This window comes from Copidosoma floridanum, unplaced genomic scaffold, assembly GCF_036245765.1.
Source record: "Copidosoma floridanum isolate Cflo_tuat_1 unplaced genomic scaffold, Cflo_Japanese_pri ptg000020l, whole genome shotgun sequence".
Classification (NCBI taxonomy): domain Eukaryota; kingdom Metazoa; phylum Arthropoda; class Insecta; order Hymenoptera; family Encyrtidae; genus Copidosoma; species Copidosoma floridanum.
In genome coordinates, this window is record NW_028321897.1 from 22,530,069 (window position 1) to 22,553,967 (window position 23,899).

General features: G+C 33.7%; 1 protein-coding gene across 3 annotated transcripts in view; it reads left to right on the forward strand.

The window, feature by feature from the left end:
• Hel89B (histone acetyltransferase 1) overlaps window positions 1-23,899 on the forward strand; it is a 779,777-nt gene that overhangs the window by 660,284 nt on the left and 95,594 nt on the right. For all 3 annotated transcript variants that reach the window (XM_089593764.1, XM_089593765.1, XM_089593766.1), the window contains one exon: window positions 17,006-17,623. In XM_089593764.1, coding sequence (XP_089449890.1) covers window positions 17,006-17,623 — 618 coding nt within the window. The remainder of the gene's footprint in view (window positions 1-17,005; window positions 17,624-23,899) is intronic.

Genomic DNA, 23,899 nt, shown 5'->3' on the forward strand with positions numbered 1-23,899 from the left:
ACGTATTTTCATTCATACATACACTCAAGTCACTTTATTTGTTGGAACAATATGTTAACACACGTATAATAATGTCCTATAACCTATAATATACCAATACTTATTAAATGTAACATTTTTCTTCGTTCTTACAAATATAGTGACTCAAGTGTACAATCATGATCTTATGAAACATACGTTTGCGTGTATTGGAGCAGTTTGAGTTTAGAGTAGCGTATTCTATAAAATGACGTAACCTGATTATGAAAATTTGTTAAACTTGTAAAAATAAGTTTGTATGTTCTTGGAACTGTCTTTCTACGTTCCAAGGAGTGGGATGGGAGAAAAGTATCTAGAGATAATAACGAATATTTTAATGTAGTTGAAAATAATTAATAATTAAATAAACTTTCAATATTAAATACAATTAAATATTATTATTCGTTCACTATTTAAGTAAAAAAAAAAATTGCTTTAGTTTGGCAGTACAATAATTGTTTACTTTTTCACGCCTTTTCAGAGTTATATTTCCTGCACTAATTTCTCTTTGTTGGCTCCTAACCTAGATCTGAGCTAGCCTCGCATTTCATCGATACATAAGACACTATACAAAAGCAGAGCTTTTGCCAGCGTAGGTTACCTCGGCTGCTAAGGTAGGCCCGAGCTATCGCCGAGGTTATGTTTCCGATCGGGTAGGCACACATTCGGTATACTCCTTCTAGGTGTCTCCAAAATGTGCACCTATACGGTTATTTTCACGCGAATCCACTCCTCTTCTCGTAGGCGCACGCTGTTCCATACGAGTCTCGCACACTCGTAAAATGTGCACCTGGTTTTACGGCTGGCTGCGGTGGGTCGCCCCGATCAGTGCCAAAAAGTTGTCTCATCTCGTAGCGTTAGCGTTAGTAATCTCTCTACCCATCTCTGCTCACAGAGTACCCCTGTCACTTTCTGCCTAGCAGCGTTGGAGAACTTAAAGCAGGTGTGACATTAGAAGCTCTCGTACCTTCTACAATAATTCTAGATATTAGAGAAAGTTCTTTAAGTCTGTTGAAGATAAGTAGGTAAACAGAGCAGGATCTGGGCCATAGCCCAGCACCAAGGTTGCCCACAGTGGAATTTTTTTTTCGGATTTTCACTCAAAACCTAACAGCTCAAGAACAAAGGTTCGTTTTTTTTAATATCTTTGGTTATTGATACAGAATTATAGAATCAATGAAAAATATTAGGAAGGTAAGAAAATTATAACGTGACTTACAAATTTTACTTAAACCTAAAATTTTGATATATTTTAAAAAAGCAAGGAGATAAAAGGTTGATTTTTTTTGTAATCCTTTCTTTTTTTAAACAGAAAACTCAAGCAGATGCAAAGTTTTTTTTTTTTAAATCTTTTTTGTTGTCAGAATCAGGCTAAAACAACAATTGAGCCAAGAAATGAAAACCTACCTGCGAATGTTGTTTAACCTAACATCTTAAACTATCTCGAAAATTCAGGTACGTATAAAGTTAGTTTTTCTTGTTCTGCCTTCACTTTTTTTTTACTTTTAAAATAATTTGAGATCGCAAACAGATAAGATGGTTTTTATGTTTTACGGTTTCTTCTGTTTCAGAAAAAATTAATTTTAGCTCTCATTTTTCACTTATCCATAGTGTTAAGATTACATCGCGTAAGCTGATCTAGATGTGATTGCAATTCATTCGTGTGTTAGAGGCAAAGTTGGACATGTATTATACGTAAATGAAATACATGTGTATCAAGCATTTAATACTTATGTAATAAGGGCAATGCAGAGTAAATCTTTAGCACATGTATAACATATATATTACATGTGTATTTTGTACGCAATACATGTTTATACAGGCTGTCACTTGGCTAAATAGCATTTTATTTATTTACGCATGAGCTAAAGTGCACGTGGGATCACTAGGTTAAACAGCTCGAGATCTATGCATCGATGCACAAGAAAGTAATTTGATTAATTGTCTTGTAATATTTATACGTAGGTTAGCGGGTAGGTATTACTATGTGAATTAAATTTAAGGAAATGTATGTATAAGAATAGAGTTAAACTTTTTTTTATGCTGTAAACAAAAATGTCTATTGAAATCTGACGTTGAAACTATATTAATCGTACTGATTCAAATAGTAAATTTGACATGAAAGCTTAAAATTACACTTTAATAAAACTTTTTTAGGTATAGTATAAATTTTTGAGGAAATTTCATGATTTTCCACAGTTTTCACTATGAGTTATCAGGAAAAATTTTAGCCATATAGTTTTTTCAGTGTGGAGGTTCAGTTGGTACTTCAACAAGTAAGTTCATGCATGATATATTCCGAAATCTTTCACCTTACACGAGGTAATCCTAATACTACGGATAAGTAAAAGATTAGAACTAATAGTAATTTTTTTTTAAACAAAAAAAGACCTAAAATAAAACCCTCTCATCTGCTTGCAATCAAAGTATTTTAAAAGTGGAAAAAAACGAAGTCAATACTAGAAAAATCACTTTTATACGTGCCTGAGTTTTCAAGGTAGTTCAAGATGTTAGGCTAAGTAATATTCGCAGGGTAGATTTTCATTTCTTGCCCCGATTAATGTTTCAGCCTGATTTTGATAAGAAAATAAGAGGTTATAATAAAATTTTGCTGAGGTTAATAAAAATCTGCTTGAGTTTTTAAGATATTCAAAATTTTAAGGCTAAGTAAAGTTTATAGATTAGGTTTTTGATGAGAAACATCCATTGGCATGCTTCCGTATCCGTATACGCATATAACTATATAGAAGTGTATGTGATAATTAAATATCATATATGTTGTATAAATGTACTGTACATATAGCATATAACTACGTACGCATATATAATACTTATTATATGTTATATATGTGTAAGAAAAATTTTCAAATTTTACTGACTCCGAGAATCGAGCCCTATCTGTTTAAGTGGTAGTCAAGGACCAAATTGATTGTGCTATGCAGCAAGCCGATCAGATCTTTATTCTTATTATTTATGGATACTAACCGAGAAACTTCAGAACAATATAATTGATCTATAACCAGGCGTTTTTTATATTATACATAATTGAGCCTGCTGATTTCAAAAAAAAAAAATTATGATTATTCTTTTAAGGTCTAATAATGTCAAAATTGTGTAAAATTGTGTTTTAAAGTTTGTTTTGCTTATGTCTTTTCACGGTTAAATACACAGAAAAAATAAAAATACCAGCGTGTGGAATGAACAATTTCCTATCAATCAGCACTTTTAATTTTGTTTCGACTAGCGTAAAATGTTAAGAAAAAAACGAAAAAGTCGTTTCAGCAGTACCTGTAACAGTAAATGAGATAAAGAGAGCCATTGATCGTCTGCTGTCGTGCTCACTCTCTCTCCTTCTCCCTCTTTCTCTATTTTACTTATACAGGACTACAGGTAGGCCTTTTTCATTACTTTTTTAAATATTTTGTGCTTCTCAAATATGACTAATAAATATTAGAATTATTAAAATTTTATCATAATTTTTAAAAAAATTTTTCTTGGTGAACAGGATTATTTTAAAATATCAATACTTGACCATAATGCAAAATATTCCCGGGTTCTTCCAACTGTGTTTATTCAAACTTCATCTTAACTCATCTTTCTTAAGGATCCAACCCAACAAAATTTGGGCACGTCTGCAACTACGCACAGTAATCAAGTATCAGAATTCGAAAAGAGACAAAGAGACAGAGAAAGTAATACACACGAACGTTTGTTAAACTAATGTATGCACCTTTGTGTAGGTAGGGAGTATGAATACTCTTTGCCGTGTATTATTGTTTTTTCTCGTTGTCGTTGTTTATATGTTAATGAACAAATATAATATAAACATAGTTTGCTTTTTTTAATCCATGGTATTCACTGTTAAAGATGCATATTCATAAATAAACTGTCTTTTTAATATAAAAACATAAGATGAAGATTGTTTAGAGTCGAAAAAATAAAAACTTTGCCTACCTCACGCGCTTTTAAGAGGCTGGTTTGCGCTTGGTAGAGGAAATAGGATTCGCCTTATATGCGACATTGCTCTTTGCCTGCCTTACGTCCCTTAGGCTGCAAAGTAGCCCTGGAGACAATGGCATTTAGCTTACCAAAACCACTAATTTTGTCATAGACAATCAAATACTACCGAGTTTAATAAGATATTTTTCAATGTTTCATATCTGTCGTGGGTCCCGAGATCCACACCTGGTTTTTTCATTTTTCAGCACAATAAGTTATCTTTTCTGGTTCTAATTTAAAAAAAAAGAAAATACGAAACGAAACTAACATTGTCAATGTTACAGGTCTAAAAATGATTCAAAATTCTTGATCAGGTTAAATTTATAGGATAGGTGTCCATTATTTGGCTCTATTTATATCTATCCTAAATTTTGTTAATGAAAATAAAGGATTCTAAAAAAAATTCACCTTTTATCTGCTTGCGTTTTCAAGATAATCAAAAATTCACGGTTTAAGAAAATTTATATGTTTTTCAAAAAATTTTTTATCTTCGTAATATTCTTCCTCAATTACATATCAAAATCTATGGAATATAAAGGAAAACCAACCTTCTATCTGTCTTTGTTCTCAAGATATAAGGTTTTAAGTCAAAATCCAAAAAATAGTCCACTGTACGCCCCAGCTCGAGACCTGTGTTCTAGAAGGCTTACACCAGTTTCGACCTATAGTATGCAGGTAGTCAAGCTGCCAAATTTTAGCCTGATAGGGCTTTGCTCTACCAACTGTTGTTCTTGGGCTGCGCATTTGGCTCCATACTGATGCGCACCTCATCGTCGTCACCTCAACTGTTTATCACGTGTGTTTGTCCTCCCCTCTGACCCCTAATTTAAAGACGTCCATGCATGCGCTTAGCTTTGGCTTTTATTTATTGGGGCGGTTTAATCTGCCAATCATCAGGAAAGCCAACAAACCAAGCGAGCCTATCCCACAACAGAGCTTTGCGGTCGAGCAAGGTGCTGTTAATTACTAAGAAGGTAACGTCAGCTAGATTAAAACTCGTCAGGATGTAGCACTACTTTTCAACAAGCGCGTTTCTGGATGGCGTAGATGACTATAGCGATTGTCATACGATCTGTGAATTTCTCTATCTGTCACAACGGTCCAGTAGTACTTTAAAATCTTCGGCGATAACTTTCAACAGCTTGATAGCCAGCAAGGCTTCCCACAGCTCTCACCTCAGAATGGTCGTTAACGAAACCATAGTTGAGGTGGGGTGAAGGTTTTGTATGGGCACGAGCTTCGTCCTAACTGTTAGCAGGCTGATCTGCGTGCTTGCACCCAGGCCTGAGTACCACGGGTACATAACCACGGTCATGTCTTGATGGCTTGCATCCGAAAACGCGTGGAGCTCGAAGGGTACCAACGTGCTACAGCTGATCCAACGTGGTAGCAAGATATCTACGATGGCCTTGATATATTTAATGAAAGGAGACCATCGACGGGGCATTAATTCGGGATCAGCCTCGTCCCAGTCCAAGTGAGCACACTAGATATTCCGAAGCTAAAGTTTAACGTTTGAAACAACTGGGGATAGCAAGCCACAAGGGTTGAATAGTCACGAAGTGGAGGCTAATATGGACTGCTTAGTTGTCGTCCCTTCTGATGGTATTAATAGTGGATAAAGATTGTGGCCGTAGCTAAAACCGATCTTAGACAGAATCTCTGTTGACTCAAGGCCAAGCTCTGAAACAGACCCATCAGTGCTGAATTGCCTATAAGTGGATCACAGCCACCCGTATTTGGACTGATCATCCAAGAGCTCCAGCGCGCTAGCTACCCACTTTTTTAAAAGGAACTAACCAGCCTATAAGAGACTGATCTACTGGTCACAGCAAACGTGCATGGTCTCGACGTCTTAGGTACCAAAGAACATGTCTGCATAGTGATCGTTCATAAGGATCGGGACACCCTCAGGCCTGATGCTGCCTTCATCCTTGCATAGCTGGTTAACGGTACGCAGATAAAGGTATGGAGAGCATGCTGCGCCGTATATGATGGTGAGTAGCTGGTAGAGGATAAATGGTGATTTAAAGTCTGGTCTCCATACGATCCTCTAATGATTATCGTTGCGTTAATCGATCGTGACTTTCTAGATCATCATGTAAATGTTGGTGCAGAACGCCATCCAGTGGCTCTTCCTTACAAGCACGTTGGACAGCGAGGCCTGTAGCTTGGGACTAGCGTGAAGAGCGTCGTTGAAACTAAATCCAGTGGACGATGGACAGGAAATGTTAAAGACTACACGCAGTTTTATTTCTTGTATGTAGTTTTGTATAGGTCAATAAATAATTAGTTTGTTATACCATTATACACATTATCTTGTACTTTTAACAAATTTATCTTCGTAATTTTCAATATTCTATTCGTTTTAAGTTGCTTTAACTTTCATCACATTGTACTAAAAGCCTATGTGTGTAATCTAGTCTCCAGTTTGATTTTTTAGAAGTAAACTTAAAGTTATTATCAGATACAACTGACTTTGATCAGATCCAGACAAACAAAACTACTTTAACATCAAGCTAAAAAATTAAATGCTCTCCATTAATAAGTGAAATAGATGACATGAGCACATTGTTAGGCTCTCACAAGTCTTAGCTGATCTGAGAATCTTTAAGGAAAAGATTTAGTATCCTACGGTTATGTAATAATGCTCGTAAGTATTACTTTGTATAAGAGGTAAATATTATACCTTGCATTTGAAGCTTGTACATAAACATTTACACTTATCATTTTATAATAATATTTTACTATGTGAAATTCTAACTGGAAAGTCTCTTTTGAAAAAAACTTAGCTCAAATTGAAATAAAAATTACGACTAAATAACCTATTTTTATTAACGGTATATTATTCCATATACCCTTATATTTCAGCTTCCTATAAAATGTGAAGGTCCGCAAGCTATATAAAAAGGATAGAGGAAATTGCGTTAACATCAAGTAATAATCAAGGTATTATTTTTCTAAATAATGAAACTTAAAAACATTTATAATGTAAATTTCTAATTTTTTCCAAATTAAGTGTGGTATGATTACTACTGAGATTTATAAAAAAAGTCACATACTCGAGGCGCTCGGTCAATACTTCACTGATTTTCCAATACCAAAATTTGGTCTTTAAGTAAGTTTTTTTCACTACAATATGTAAACTCAAACATTTTTAGCTAATTTTTATTTGTATTCATTATAGTAACTTTAAAAACAGCCAGTCTAGCAGCAGAGGGTCCAATAACAATCAGTCCAGTAGCTAGTGCAGCAGTTAATCTAAAAATCAGTCCAATAGCAGCCAGTGCAACAGCTAGTGCAGCAGCCAGTCCAACAATAACAATCAGTCCAGCAGCAGCTAGTCCAACAACAACAACCAGTATAACAACAACAGCCACCTCGAGAGCTGAAACGAAATCCGCTTCGACGGACTGATAATGCAAGTTCGACAGTATTAATTAAATTATTTTTATTTATCATACTCGTAACATACATACTTTTATCTGTTTTACATTAATAATTAAAAGAAGGGTAAAGCCGAGTTGAGTGAAAGGACAAGTTAGCTGATTGATCCATTAAATGATCCATGGAAAAAAAAAGAATAATAAGCAGAATAATGCTTACTAAAACTTGAGTTAAAAGTTTTAAAGAATTATTTTAAAACAATGGTTTCCATCTTTTCATCAAGCTTTAGAGTTTGACGAATAAATCTTTTAATTGACAACATTACGCATTGGCTTCCTACATCCTTGTTTCTCTTAAAATAAAATTGATTATATACATTTTAGTTCTACTAAGATAAGTGAAGCGCAATTTCTGCAAGTAATAAATAGAACGAATTTCTCAGTGAGAATTACTTAAAATGCGGACCTCTCCGCTTTTTATATACTTATTTATATGGTCCTGAGACACATTCTTATTTAATAATTCAAGATTCTGTTAGTAAACGTTCGAATTTTTTCTGTTATCGTAAACTACATAAAAAATGTACGTCCTATAGCTTTTCATGCTTATTTAAATATTCATGTTCACTTATCAGTTGCATCATTATGCTACTTATGACTTGTTTACATATAACCTACGCTGAAAGTAAAATTTAAGAACTAATATTGTATTAAACCACAAATTTTATTGTATCTGAAAGCTGCAACTTTTTTATACTATCTTGACACCCAAAAAGATCATGTAAAGTCCACAAGAGTTCTTAAGGAATTCTTTTTTCGTAGAAATTAATAAAAAAAAAAAAACTTATTTGCTTGTTTAAGTAACCGGGAATGTCTGCTACATAAAAATTCTCAAAGAATTCTTTCTTTTCTAGTAGAAAAATTACAACATATATTTTATGAAAAGTAAGTAGGAATCCTTTCTATAAAAACATAATTTCAGTTCTAATTTTGACAAAATCTCTAATTTCATCTATGTCAGCCCAACGATAATCCATTAAAAATAACTGCAACAGTAAGAAAGTAAAAAAAAACAGTTCACTGAGACTGGGGCGCATACTAAAGCTGACGGCTCAGGAGGCAAGCATCTTATCCATTTGATCAGAGTAGATCAGATAATTGATATACAATTTATGTCCATCGAGGTACAAGTATTTTGTGCTTTTATTATTTCTATTTACCATTGAGTTATAAAGATATAAACTATTTTTGATAATTTACAAAGTTAATATTAATATTTCAATCTTTTACAATAATTTTTTTCTAAGGCTTACCTTCATAATTTTATATTCAGTTTACTTCAATTCTACAGTATTACATAAGATTATTTAGGTAATACTAAAATAATTTTTGTATATGCTTATATCGATTCTTTAAAAATTCTTTTAGAATATTATTCAATTACATTTTTATAAAAAATCATTATATACCTTAATAATTCTTATGTTAAAAATTTAGCTTCTGTTCCACAGTCAGTGAGTATCTTCAAGTTCAAAAAAAATTTTTAATTCATTAAAAATTTTTTTACAAATCTTAATGAGAGTCAAGTATATCATTATCTATTGAATCCACTGTATCCCTTAGAGTGAGAAACCAGTCTCTTAGAGTAGAAGCATTTTTCAAAGCACAAACAGCTTTTACATATAAATAGTGTGCCAAACATGTTTCGTACTAAGCATTAATTTTGCTGATATCTGGGCATCCTAAGTCTTTGGTATTGCAAACGTGACTGAAACATAAAAGAAAATCGTTAGATTGATTGAAAAAAACTTTACATATATGTAATACTTACTTTCCTAGAACTATTTCCTTAAACCAATTTTTCTTCTCTAATCCGATAACGTTGATAGTTTCAGCTTCCCTAAAAAATATTGAAGAATAAAAATTACTCGAGAGAAAGACGTACTTCCTGAATTCCAGAGTATCTCACGGAAATTTCGCTCAAGCCAAGCATTGACAGTACGTTTTTCACGTAAGACAGTAAATTATTTGCATGAAGCATTAAAATAGAATTTTTCTGACTGAGAATTTTCCTTAAGTGGCAAAATAACAAGCTCTTTGGGAATAAAAAATATTTAAGGATCGTCTAAAGCCTTGAACATCAACAACATACTCCATGATTAATAAGATCTGATCACTAAGCTAGCTCGTTGTAGACTGAACTCACAGTTTTCCCGAGTTCTTTTTATACTCTATTCTAACCCTCTCTACTACCTTTCCCAACTCCTTACCCCCACTTATTTGCTCACCCTTTATCATTACGAAACACCCCTCCTCCCTCTGCTCATCTCACTTTTTATTCTGATTATTTGATCTTCACCCCCAATCTCTTACTTCCACCCCCTCTCCCCGCCTTCTACCTTCTACTTCTTATCCCCACTCTCATTCCTCAATTCCCTCTTTCACCCATCTATACCCACACCCTTTGTCCCCACTACTACTCAATGTAGAGCAATGGTGAGAGAACTGGTGAGCTTAGTCGTTGCTTCATGTTCGTGCGAGGCAGATGTCGGATCAGCAGCTCGCTGTTGACTGAGCTCTTCTTGGGTGTTCTACTCCCTTATATTCAGTCTTCTCCCCACTTTTTAACTCTCTTCCACCAGTGAACTTGTTCCTACTCTCAGTCATCTCCCACTAACTCTCGGACGTGCATAAAAGGTTGAGGAAGTCTATGAGAAGCATCATTCCAAATTTTGCTTTGTCAATAGCAAGTCGTTCTCGTGAGTTCTAACTATTCACGCTTACTGTTAAGAAACATGTCTGTATATCTCTTTTTAAAAATTTTATTTGTTTTATTTTAATTAAAAATTTAACAATTTTAGAGTAATAAAGGCAGAAGAAAACTTCTTTGATCATGACGATAATGATGTGAAAATCATTTTCATAAAAAACCCATTACTCCCCTCCACTCATCCTCTCCCTCTCTTTTAGTCTTTAGAGAGTAGAGATGAGGCGTGGGTACCAAGGGCTTAGAAAAACGCCAAGAGGTTCATTCTGAAGAATGACGTCATTGAGAATAGAGCTACTTCCACTATCATTCTTCCCAGAAATAAAGCGAGAACTATACATATATTTGTGATTGACGTTACCTACTCTTGAGCCTATAGACTGCTATAGTCTAGAGCTTATAGCCTATGGGGTACTATGGTATTATGAGGCGTGTACATTTTGAGAACAAAAAGTTTTGAAATTCAATGAAAAGAGATCATTCAAGGAAGGTTAGAGATTCCTCCACTGTTACCGTCTTCTCCCTTTTGAAGTAGTCGTTTTAAATAAGGAGGGAATTCAAGAGGATTGTTAAAATTTCCCCCACCGCCACCGCCACCATTTTTTCTCCCTTTCTTATTTTCCTTACTATAATGTATATTCTTTAATTTTTTAATACATCAGATATCACGTACATTCAGTACTTTAAGTACACTGCAGATTTGCTGAAAAAAGGATTTTGGTAGATTGTTCAAGTGTATGATGACGATCTATGGAGGTTCTTAGAGTTGATGAATCGATTTGTTTAAGCTCTAAAGAGTAATTATCTTAAAAGCATTGTTGTCAAAAGGAGAGGTGGGATCCTGCTAGTCTATTTTGGTTCCTTCTTTCTGTATTTAAGGAAAGTTGACCAGCTTATGGAGAAAGACTGAACGAGAACTGTAACTTTCAGAACAGCAACGCGGTGAAAGTGAACAAAGCAGTGATAGTGAATAAGATGGTTATAGTGTACAAAACAGTGCAGATGATACCAATACACTTAGCAGTGTAGGTAGTTAGGGTGTATCTATCATTAGCATTGAAGAATCGCACAGCAACAGGTGTGATAATAGTATGGACACATCAACATTGCTTTATTTCGAGTTAATGCAAAAGTTCTTATTCTGTCTAAAGGTGTAAGTGCTCTTGAACAACATAATGCTCTAAAAATTAATTTTGAGCTTGCCAAAGAATAAATGATTTAAAAGATTGATCTTGAAGTTATCGATCAAAAGAATTTTAACGCGAAGAACGTTGAAGTTTTGGGATCAACAAATAAAGATGATGACTGGTACGATTTGAACATAAAGCTACTTATCATGCATAAGATGGAAAAGTTCGAAGAAAAAGATTATGGATGAACCCTGCAGCAGAATACTAGTTTGACAGTTTAAATGAATTAATTTTATCTGATAAAGACAAGTTCATTAGTTGAATTACTAAAACATAAGCTGGTAAAGAAGGCTAGTGTAAATGTGCATAATAATAATGACAAGTATTTTATGTGGTCGGTTGTTTTTGCCTTACACTCAGCAAATGGACATTTATATTGAGTAAGTCTTTATAAACTACATTAAAAAAAAAGTAATCTTTGATAGAATTGAGTTTTCAGTTTTTTTGTTTCTTTGAAGAAAGTCAGCAACTTCAAGAAACAAAATTCTGTCTCTGTTAATCTGTGTATGTTGCAGAAACATGCCGACCAGCATACAGTTTTACCATGTAATATCACGTCTATAAAGAAAGAAACTTATGGTTATTTACTTTTTGTTTGAAATTTTATATTGATGCGAATTAAGAAAAAGAGAATTACGATGTTTAAGAATTAAAAAACTATCACGTATGGATCGAATATTTGTCAAGGCTGGTGCCAGATCATATATTTAAGAGAAAATGGACATGCTGGGTTTCTTACAGATGCTTACACTTTTACTACAGTGAAGATAAGCTTAAGATGCATAAACTTGCTTGTTGTAGTAAAACAAGTATTGAATAAATCAGTCAACTGAAGGAAATAACACTCTCAAGTTTAATAACGTTAATTCTGCTAAAAAGTTTCTTACGTCATCTACGGACTTTGAGTATTTATTTGTGCCTGTGCAGAATGACGTTTACGTATTTCTAAAGCATCAAACCTACAGTATAGGTTATGACGTGTAATGTAGCTTTAACGACATTTCATCACGCTATGTGATTATGGACGAGAAGATGATGCAGAAACACCAGCAGAGTTTTTTATTCGAACGCTGACGACCATTACAAGGAACATACAAGAATTATATGAAAATCCAAAATTCATAAAGTGAACTCATGCTAAAGAAGATGAATTTAGACGAGCTAACTTATTTGCGGTAACTCATTTAAACAAAATCAGAAGAAAGATGATTGTCATTTGACTGAAAAATTTGAGATGCTGCACACGAAAGGTGCAAAATTAATTACCAGAATTCAAGATTAATTCTAGTGATATTTCACATTCTAACTAGCTACTACTTGCATTTTTTTATCAAAGAGTTGGCCACCAGTAAGGACTTCAAAAAACATGTCAGTTTTATAGCTAAAAACAAGGAGAAGTATATTTCATTTACGAAGCACATAAAGGGCAGTGATAACATTTGTCAATTTATCGATTCATTCCAATTCATGCCATCTTCCTTGGAAAAATTGGAATCATATCAAGGTAAGTGTGAGATAATTAGCAGAAAATTTTGGCTAGTTTATAGTAAGGAACAGACAACGCTCTTACAGACAAAGGGTGTATTTCCTTATGACTATGGAAGTTCTTTGGAGAAACTGTGATAACGAGAGCGTCCGTTTGAAGCGGAATTTCACAGCAAGTTATACGATGGTAAAATTTATGATACAAACTATGACAATGTGAATCCTTATAGATCTCGCATGACTAAGGATGATTTAGAAAAATATAACTTGCTTTTGAATTCTTGAAGTATCCACTAGAGCGACCACAACAAAAGTAGAGCTGTCAGGGTGCACGAAAGTAATCAATGCAATAAATTCTAACTCTTATCTTTGATCTCATTGCTAGAAAAAAAGGTAGATCATTGTCACTTCACTTCAAAAGTGCTAGAACAATACAGCAACAGCGAGTAGATTGTGTGTATAGGGACGAGCCTAACAAGCTAGTCGATTGCCTTCTATTACTCCCAGCAGGAAGATTTTCAGAAAATCTTAGCCATGACAATAAGATGACATCGATTCTTGAAAAGTTGCGTGAAGCTAAGTATGTATACTGAAGCTGGCAAGCATTCACGTTGATAGCAAAACGAGAATCGACGTGTTTTGACGTAGGAGTGAAGGCGATAGCCGAGATCCTCAGGGTTCTCCAGGTATTACTTATAAACTTACTACAGATGCACAGTAGGGTATTGAACACAAAAAACAGTGCGATGTTGCAGCAAGTATCTACAAAAATAATGCGGTGCATCTCAACACTTTTCAGAAAGAAATTTAAATGATTAGTGATGACCAAGGTGTAAAGCTTAGCCGTTACAGTAAAATGTGTGCTAAAAAATTGCAAACTTGGAGCATGAACTAAATACAGTTAAAAAGGTTGTATCCCAGATCTATATTATAACTCTAGAAAATATTTGAACCGGATGTATAAAACCAATGATCCATGGATTTCAGTCTTATTCGCTTATCAGCTATCAATCAGGGTGGGTCGTAAGAAGAAAATGGTTTTGAAAGAGCTCCACAAACCATGTATTTTCACTCATTTTCTAGCTGTGACAATCTCATTGTTTGGAGGTCGTTATTGTTAGTGATACGGTTTAATGCATCTAAGTCCATTTCACTGAAACAGAAATAGAGAAATACAAGTATACAATGGATAAGAGTGAGATAATCGTAGTTTACCTCAGAGATATCTTGCTTTTTTTCTTGGAGGTGAGCACTTCCAAAGAGTTAGTAAGCTTTCCAGCTCTTTAAGCGACAAAATGAGTTCTGTTGGTAAACGTGGCTCCATTTGTAGCTCTCTCCCACCGCTTCTTCCCCTTCACCTCCCCTTCCATTTTTTTCTTACCAATTCTTCCTCTACTTCCTTATCAACTAGATAAACAAGCATATTTAATAGCTAAAGATTCTCATCATGGAGAGTGATGTAGCCCCATGGTAGTATATGTGTACCGTCCAGAAGTAACTGACGTTTATCAATTTGTGGACTGAGAGCTATTTTTCTTTGTTGCTCTGTACGGACGATGTATAGTTTGGAGCTGATATTGTTTTCTCGCACATGACTGTAGACTTGTTAAAATGGCAGTTTTAGTAGTCATCAAAGCCGGTTTTGGTGATAGCCATTTTACATCCTTCGCTTTCTTAATTAACTTTTCGTTTTGTACTTAGATACATTACATCATGTATGGTAGTCGAATGGATTCCGTCATGATTTTACCACAACACTCCTTCTTCATCAGTTCACTGAATTTCTTAGTAATCAAAGGCAGATCAAACTAATTTTTTGGTTTGTGGTCTGATGTGTGAAATCTTTTGATATCTTGTCTCATAATTTCGTAGATATTTTGACCAAAAATCTCATACATCAAGCTGTAAGTATTGGTATACAATAGTTTACACTCGCTAGATCGATTCTTCATGTATGAGTAGTGGGAATCAAAAACATATATATACACATAAGGGTCTTTCATATGTCTAGCACATTCAAAGTAACGTATATTGGTTTTTTCACACTTTTCTTTGTACGTGTAAGTTGAATATCTGCGAGATTATCAGCGAAGATCGAGCAGCTGTTTAAGTTTGGTTATGCAATAAGTGTTTTTGCACTACAACATCCTTTCTACTTATTGACAAGCTTGAAATCTACTCGTATTTGCTCGTTCCCTATGATTTTTCCATACACGGCGTTGATAAAGAGTTTGAAAAAGGGCTTTTTAAACCTATTTATGCTCTGTATATGATTCTCCGTATTTAGATAAACGTATGGTATGAGCCATTGACTTTCTTAAAAGTGCAGGTTCTATGGACTTTCTTGATCGCTAGTCCATGTATGAGAGCTTGCTTCTGTGCTTTATAACGTACAACGTATCGTTTTTTGTCATGCAATGTTGTCAGGAGCTTATGCTGCATGGAGCAAGGTGGAGCCATATAATGGGGGCAGAGAGGTCAATTCTTATAATCATCGTGGATAGCTGTTCGGTACATCAGATATACTTCCAATATGTAACCGTAACGATCATCATATGATATATCAAGAAAGTTCGATTCCGTGACGTACTCAACCCATTGGAAGTTTTCTCTCAGTAATGCCTGTGTCATCGACCATCCATTCAAGTTATTCACATTAAAGTATTTGAGGTACTTGTGACAATAAACAGCGAAAATTAAATATTTTCCTGGAAGTTTAATGATGTGGCTCTACTAGATTAAGCGTAGTTAACACTTCTGTATGTTGTATAAAGCTGTTGCTCACTGTAGCTGTAACATGCACGTGTGAATTTATTACGTTTGATCGATCGCATCGTCAATCAAACTTGTAGGTGATTCACTTTTTTTCAGATGCATGCTAGTTAACGTTTTTCAATTTGGCGTAGGAAACTGTGAAAGAAAGTTTAAGTAAGTAATGGTATTATACCGTGTTACAATGCATTGATGAGAAATTCTAAGACATTTTTAAGAAAGGTAAATGAAAAGTCTAAAATTCAGTAATAAAAAGTTGAAATATGTTGAAATAATTTTGGTTCAAAATTTTTTTATTTTCTTTAAATTACAGATGCAAGCATTTTAGGTTGAAAGCGTTAGGCAAAGTTGTAATGATTTTATTTGTTTTCATGCATGTTTTCATTAATTGTTGTAGTAAAAATTCGATTCGATTTTTTAATTTTGTGTAACATACATGTGAAGTCTACAAAAATTAATTAAAAAAAACAATACTTTTGAAGACGAACGTATTGACTATCTTATCTTAAAATTTTTCTGTTTGGAAACTTAATAAGAAGTTTTGATTTCTCGTGAAGTAGGAAATTTGGGGGTTAGCGTGGAAAGCGTGCCCCACTTACATACATACACACATATTCATATTTATTTGTGACGTCGACTTACAAATATTACGATCCATAAACATAACAATACTTTTTTATGATGCAAGTTTTTACATGAAAGCTTACAGCACAAGTATATTACTGCTTAAAGCATTTCAAACATAATTGATAAATACTCTGTTTTATTGCACAGTCCGGTTTTCTTTGAAGTCGAACCAAACTGTTATATTACTATGATCAGAATCTTTATACTGCTTAGAAAAAGCATAAGTTATTTTTTGCATGATTGTGTAATAATTAAAAAGTTTATGTACAATTAATTAAGAAAATGTATCTAATTTCTCCGTAGATTTATAAGAAAATTTTAACTTAAAGTTCATAATATACAGTATTTTAATACAATAAAAAAAGATTTCAGTTTAACAATCTGTCACTTAAAGTTTTACTTTTTTTCTGATTGTGTTTTAAATCTCTAAACATAATCTGTTACGAGTTTCTTGTAATGGTCTTTTAATATTTTCGGCGTTAATCCAACATTGAGTTTGTAGATGTGTATAAGTGATAAGTGTTTAATTTCATAGGAAAATTTTGTAATGTATTACAACTTATTTTCTAGTGAGATATTTAATACTTTTTGTTTCTTAACTGACCAAAAGCAATATGAATTTGTCTAACTTGAATTAAATTGTATTGAATTTGATTTATGTAATGTTATTGATGATTTCTATTAACTAGGTTTTTCAATTATTCTATAAAATTTAAAACTCTAATTACCTTTTACTAAACTACAACACTAAATTTTTTCAGGTAATAAAGACATTAGCTTGTCAAAACAATACTTTGTCAGATATAGAACATGGAGGTAAACTGCCTGCTCTAAAACAATTACTGCTTGATTGTGGAATTGGTCAGTTTCAAAATCAACATTCACAGCCAGGTGCACTTGAAAATCAATCACAAATGCAGTTAGTAAGTCAACACAGAGCTCTCATATTTTGCCAATTAAAGGCCATGCTAGACATTGTCGAAAATGATCTTTTGAAAACACATCTTCCAAGTATTACGTATCTTCGACTTGATGGAAGTGTGCCGTCTTCTCAACGACACTCACTTATAACACGTTTTAATAATGATCCAACAATAGATGTACTTATGTTAACTACTCAAGTAGGTGGACTAGGATTGAATCTTACTGGTGCAGATACTGTTATTTTCGTAGAGCATGATTGGAATCCAATGAAAGATCTACAAGCAATGGATCGAGCACATCGAATGGGTCAGAAAAAAGTTGTGAATGTCTATAGATTGATAACAAAAAACACACTTGAAGAAAAAATAATGAGTTTACAAAAATTCAAACTTCTCACGGCTAATACCATTGTATCAACAGATAATACACTACTGCAAAGTATGAGGACGGAACAAGTAAGGCTTCAATAATATTAAAGGTTCTAATGCTGCCTACATTGATTTATTTTTTACAGCAACTCTTTATGTATATAATATTGATATTATCAAACCTATTACTTTTATGGTTTGCTTTCATAATCATGCTATTTTCTGTAATAATAATATATGTCTTCTTGTGCCCTAAATTAGGTTTCCAAACATAGATACCAAACTTTGCCTACTTGATGATTCGTGTATTCAAACATTTTTCTCAGAGTGTCATGATACAGAATCACATTATTTGTAAAATAAATAATAGATAAATAACGTACATTTTTTTAATTTGACAGGAACGCAAGGTTGGAACACAGAGTTTGTGATATTTCAAAAAATAATATGTTCTACAACATTATCAGATAACGAGATTTATCTACACAGAACACCTTAAAAAGATACGTTATAACTGCATTTAAATGATGATTTTGCTTTTGTGTTACACAGTTTCTATTCGTACGTACATTGATGAGTTTATAAAGTATGCATCCAACTCAGAAAGTTAGTGAAAAAGGAGTCAACTCAAATTTAAGTTAACAAATTAGTCAACTTACATTTGGTTAAAAAAAAGCTATCTTGGATTTGTTTTAAAGAAACAGCCAATTTAAGGGTAGTTTTTTTTATCAAGCTTCGTCGTGGTAGCATAGACATTTACAATATAGGTTACCTATCTAAACGAACAGATTTTTTAACCATCTAATGTTTCAGGAAATAATTTATGTTATTGTAATAGAGCGCACTATACTTATTTAAATTTGTGCTCTACAAGTCTGTTGTGATCAGATGGAATTTTTTGATTAAAATGTGACGTAATTTATTTTGAATAATCTTAAAAAAATTTAATTTAAATTCTTCTATTTTTAAACATTGTCTTGAATAAAGAACATATTTGAAAAACAAATTTTTTCTTATGAAATAAAGTGTAAACAGTTAATGAACTTTTTTGTTTTTGATTCTATTTAACAAATAAATCGATTCTCTGTCATTGCAGCCTATTATCTTACATTTTTTTTCTGTGATATTCTTTTACAAGAATGATGAAGTATCATACATTAAAATTTCATATTTTTGAAAATCAAAATACATACGTTTGTGTACAAAATTGTAGTAATTATTTATTCAGCATTATCTCTTTCTTTTATAATCGCAGCAGACTAGTAGAGCACATAATTAAGTAAGTATTGTACCCTTTATTACAATAACATAAACTATTTTTCTGAAACATTAGATGTTTGAGAAATTTCTATTCGTGTGGATTGGTATTCCTATATTGTAAATGTCAGTGCTACCATGACAAAACTTGATGAAAAAAATAAAGCTCGAGTTGGCTGTTTCTTCAATCCAAATATGAGTTGGCTTCTTTCTTAAGCCAAATCTGAATTGACTGCTTTTTGAACCCAAATTTTAGTTGACTGCTTTTTGCGAACTCCTTAAGTTTTTTACGGAGCTGTCTATATCTACAAAATTACGTAGATTTACATAGGTATGCGTGATTGGTATCTCCATTGTCGCTACTTGTAGGGTTATTGGTTAAACTGGTTAAAAAAATTAGTTTTCATACTAGTTTTATCTCGAATATTATCTACAATAATTATCCAAAGCGTTTCAACTCTAAGTTTTAAAGTAAAAAAATACGTGATATTTTGTCGAAGTCCATTTTGGTCAGTTCGTAATTTCCTTTTAATCCCTATAACTTCCGATTACTAGCATCAATTTTAACAAACTCTTGTTTAATCAATAAGGCTTTGTTTCAGCAGTCATTTTTGATCGCGTTTACTCCTTTGCTACTAGTGTTGGAAGTGAAATCAATATTCATCGATGTATCTTACGAAAAAAAGGAGATGAAACTCAACACCAAGAGATGTGTCTTATGTTTTAGTCCAACAAAACTGGAAAAAACTGTCGTGAAGTTCCAATGCACAAAAGCTAGAGAAAAAGACACTTTTACTATTGAAGGGTACGGAATTCATAAGTATCAAAGTGACATTTTGAGCTTTGGAGTACTATTGTGGCTCGTAAACTTAATATAAAGAATTTTCCGCTTACGAAACATCTGTTATCAATGAAAAACATGAGAAAAAAAAATTTTAGATACCTGTATGAATAACATAGTAGTGGATCGAGGGGGGGAAAGAAAATGACCAAATTTTTATACACTCAAAAATTGAAAGTTAATGCATGTATCAGATAAAGAGATTAAAATTTCTTACAGCTTTGGCTTATGTGTTTGTCTTGTCAAAATGTAAGAGTAGAAAAGTGACCCCTATAAAATGTTATAAGAGACTACAGGAAGTTTTTCAAAGTAATTTTCACTATCATAAGCATTTCAGTGCGAGGATATGTCAGAAAAGCTTATTTTTTTCCTAGTAGGAGATTTTAGCTGTGAAATTAAATAGGGACAGAATACGAAGGTTACATTTTGGCTAAAATTTTTTATTTTTTTTATCAAGGAGTCAGTGTATCAGCATGAAATTTGTTTTTAAGATACGTAATACTGTTTAAACAACTTCAAGCAATTTGAACATCTAACTTTAGATTCTTGTAGAAGCATGAGCTCTGGAACTAAAGTGAGCTACTCTCAGCAGAATCACTCATATACTAGTAGGACTCTGCTTCTTGGGCGCTTCGTTAACCAACCTCCCCGTAGTAGATAATCGTGAGATATAAACTCATTATTTAAATTTCATCTTCATTGTAACATACAATTTTAGCTTATTCATAAAAAATGACGAAACGTCTTAAGTTGGACGCTGAGAGTGTTCAGTTTACAAGTTATGTTCATTGCGCTACATTTACATCAAAATTCTCTCTCTTACAGCAGTAACGCTTTTCTTGTCTCTACTTTGCCTTTACGTGCAAAATAAAAACAAAGATTGTTGCCTGTATTAATCTTTTGTTAATCTTTTTTTAATGACTAGTTATTTCCACTGTATTATTTCAATGTACAAACTCAGAATGCTAGAGACATTTAAATTCAACTGTTCTGCGCAACAGACAGTCAGCTCACAACCACTGTTGAGAACGCTCCTCTGATAGCAAGCATTTGTAGTTAATTTTGTTAATAAATTTGTACATAGTTATTTGCAACGTTATGATTTGTTAACCTCCGTTCCCGATTTATACTTGCAATAATTGCCATCTCAGAATTACTTCCCGGTGCAAACATTTTAGTAGCAGAGCATGGTTCCGGGGACCATTTAACCATTGGTGTAGGGTAGAGACTTGCAACGTGTGCTGACTCCAAGTTTGGCTGTTACCTGTTTAGTATTGGGCGTGTTGTGTGTGTGCTCGTAAAAAACTTCACGAGTTTAAGTGCAGTGCGGGTAATCCGTCACTGCATCGTCAAGACGGGTGGTCATTAACTTCAACACACTTTGGTTCGTTTGTCACGCGCGCTTCACGGCAGTTTTGAGTTTACCATGTCATCAGACTTGAAACCACTTTTCAAAAAACAAGGTGAGTTGTTCTAGTGGATCAACAACGCACACGTGAATCTGAAAAAGCTAAACAAGGAAAAATTTACACGTACGATAATTCAAGGACGCTTAGAGCAGTTGAGAGCCAATTGGGATACCTTTGAAATAAATCATGATAAAATTTTCGTACTTCAAGACGATACTGAAGAAACAAGCTATTGTAAAGGTGATAACTATGGTGTTACAGAGCAGGCATATCTCGATTCGACTGCACTTCTTTCTGAGGAGCTGCAGAAGCTTCTTGCGCTACCAAAAAGTGATAAAATCGTGCCCTTGGCTGTGCTAAGAAGTCTCCCACCAAAAACTGTACCAATATTTTCTGGTAAGTTTTAAGACTGGCTAGAATTCAAGGATTTGTTCAGAGCTATCGTCGTAAGTTATTCTTGGCTAAGCAACTTCGAGAAGTTGCAGCACCTAAAGACACGTGTCCAGGGTTAAGCAGTAGAAATGCTGCGTACGGTACAAACGATCGATGCGAACTTTGAAGCCGCATACACAAACAAGTGGTGCTTGATCATCACATTTACCAGGGATTTGCTTTCCTTGCCAACTGCATCAGATTCCGCAAAAGAGCTAAAGGCATTGCTCAGTGGCACTGTGAATGCCTTAGCTGCACCTAAACAGCTAGACCGTCCTACTGCTCATTGGGATGACCTGGTGGTGGCGCTCATCATCCGGAAGCTTGACGCACAGGTTCTGTGAGAATGGGAGTCCTCGAAGAGATCTACCACTAAATGTTCTACCACTGCTGCGATGAAGCTCTTCATCGAGCAACGTATGTCAACGCTTGAGATTGTCAACGCCACTGCAGAGACGTTGACTTGCAAGAAGGCTGAAAGCAGCTCTGCCTTCGCGCAGAACAGCGTAAGCGAGAAATGTTGCCTGTACAAAGGCAAGCATTTTATGATACGCTGCGTTGAATTCAACGCCAAAAGTCCGCAAGAAAGAAAGCAAGTGTTGAAGCTAATGGCCTGTGCATAAACTGCTTGGGTATGCACAAGCTTGTAAGCTGCAAGTCAAGCAAGCGTTGTCAGACTTGCAACGGTAATTACTGCTCCATGCTGCATGAGACTGCAACGTCTGTGTACTTTTCAGCATATGCTTAGTCGGCGGCGCTCGCCAAAGGATGTCGCATAAATTGCAACTGGATTACTTTGTCAGTTAACTGAACGTTGGTCCCTACTGTCCCAGTCAGGAACACCTCTAGCCCAGTGCACCATCTTCGGTTGGGCGCTATCTGGTTCTGTAAATGCATAAATATTGCTAGTGCTTGCTTCTTATTTAGTGACTTAGATAAAGACCTTTCTTCTCTTCTTTAGTTTACATTTATTATGCTTCAATATTCCGTTTTATTCACTCACGTAATAAGCGGCCGGTATGTTCAGTTTACAAGTTATATTCATTGCACTACATTTATATGAAAATTCTCTCTCTTACAATAGTAACGCTTTTCTTATCTCTACTATCTCTTTACATACAAAATCAAAACAAAGAACTTCTACTTGCGACAACTTCCATCCTAGCATTACTTCTTGGTGCAAAGAGAGAGTTAACAAGTAAAGACCATTTAGTATTGGATGGCATTTCGACTAATAAATACAAAGTTTTATTATTAACAAACTGAAAATTTGTTTTTTAGATAAAAAAAAAATTTTTTTAAATTGTTGTTCGTAGTTATTATAATCGTTTTTTCATAAATTTATATAAAGTAAGGTATGTAGAGCAACATCATTATCAATTTAAAAACTGCATAACAACATAACATACTGAACCTTTTAAGAAAATGCTATCTTGGTGTGTTTTCTAGTAATCATTTATCAATTTCAAATTTTTGAAGAGGCTCGTGCCATAATGTTTTTTTTTTACTTAAAACAATGTTTTGCTCCGATTGTAGTTTGAAAAATAACAACAATTGTTTTACTGAAGATTTTAACATAATTAACGAAAAACATAGACTCTTTTATATAAATTTAATTCTTAAACCAGGTCATAAATTTCGTCACTTTTTTTTAGTAACAATGCACAAAATAAATTCCTTACTGCAGTATAGGAGTACTTGTAAAATTACATTCTGTGAATAAATCTTTAATATTCATTAAAAAAACTGATAAATTTTTATTTTGGTGGTTTTAATTTCGTGTCATAGTATTAAATGTTAACATTTGCTTCAATAACAAACTCACCTTGTAAATTAGAAATTCATACGATCAATAGTATACAAGCGAATGTTGATACATCTAAATCATTGTATCAAGAGGTGCATATGCATATATGGTGGAACTGTCAATACAAACACTTTATATCCTCCGTACATGCCTTTTTTTAAATATCCAATATACTTAAGACTCATAATACTAAGCCACGTAGTTTCTTTTTGAAGAAAATTTTCTTAAGAAATAAATAAGAATAAGAAAAATATCTTCCCCGGATGCGGATTGAACACACAACCTCCTGTTTACTAGACAGTTGCTATACTACTTGAGCTACTGAGAAGCTGTACATTTACTCGCACCGTAAGTTTAGATAAGTTTCTCATTCTTAATTTTTAGAGTTGTTTTTCACTTAAGCTGCATCAAGTAGTTATGTGACTCTAATACTTGTCAGTGAATTAGAAATTCATACGACCAATAGTATACAAGTAAGTGTTGGTTCATCTAAATTGTTGTATTGAGAAGTGCATATGCATAGATAGCGGCACTTTCAATACAAGCACTCCATATCTTGCATACATGCCTATTTTTTTTTTTTTTTTTTTTTAATATCCAATATACTTACAACTCAT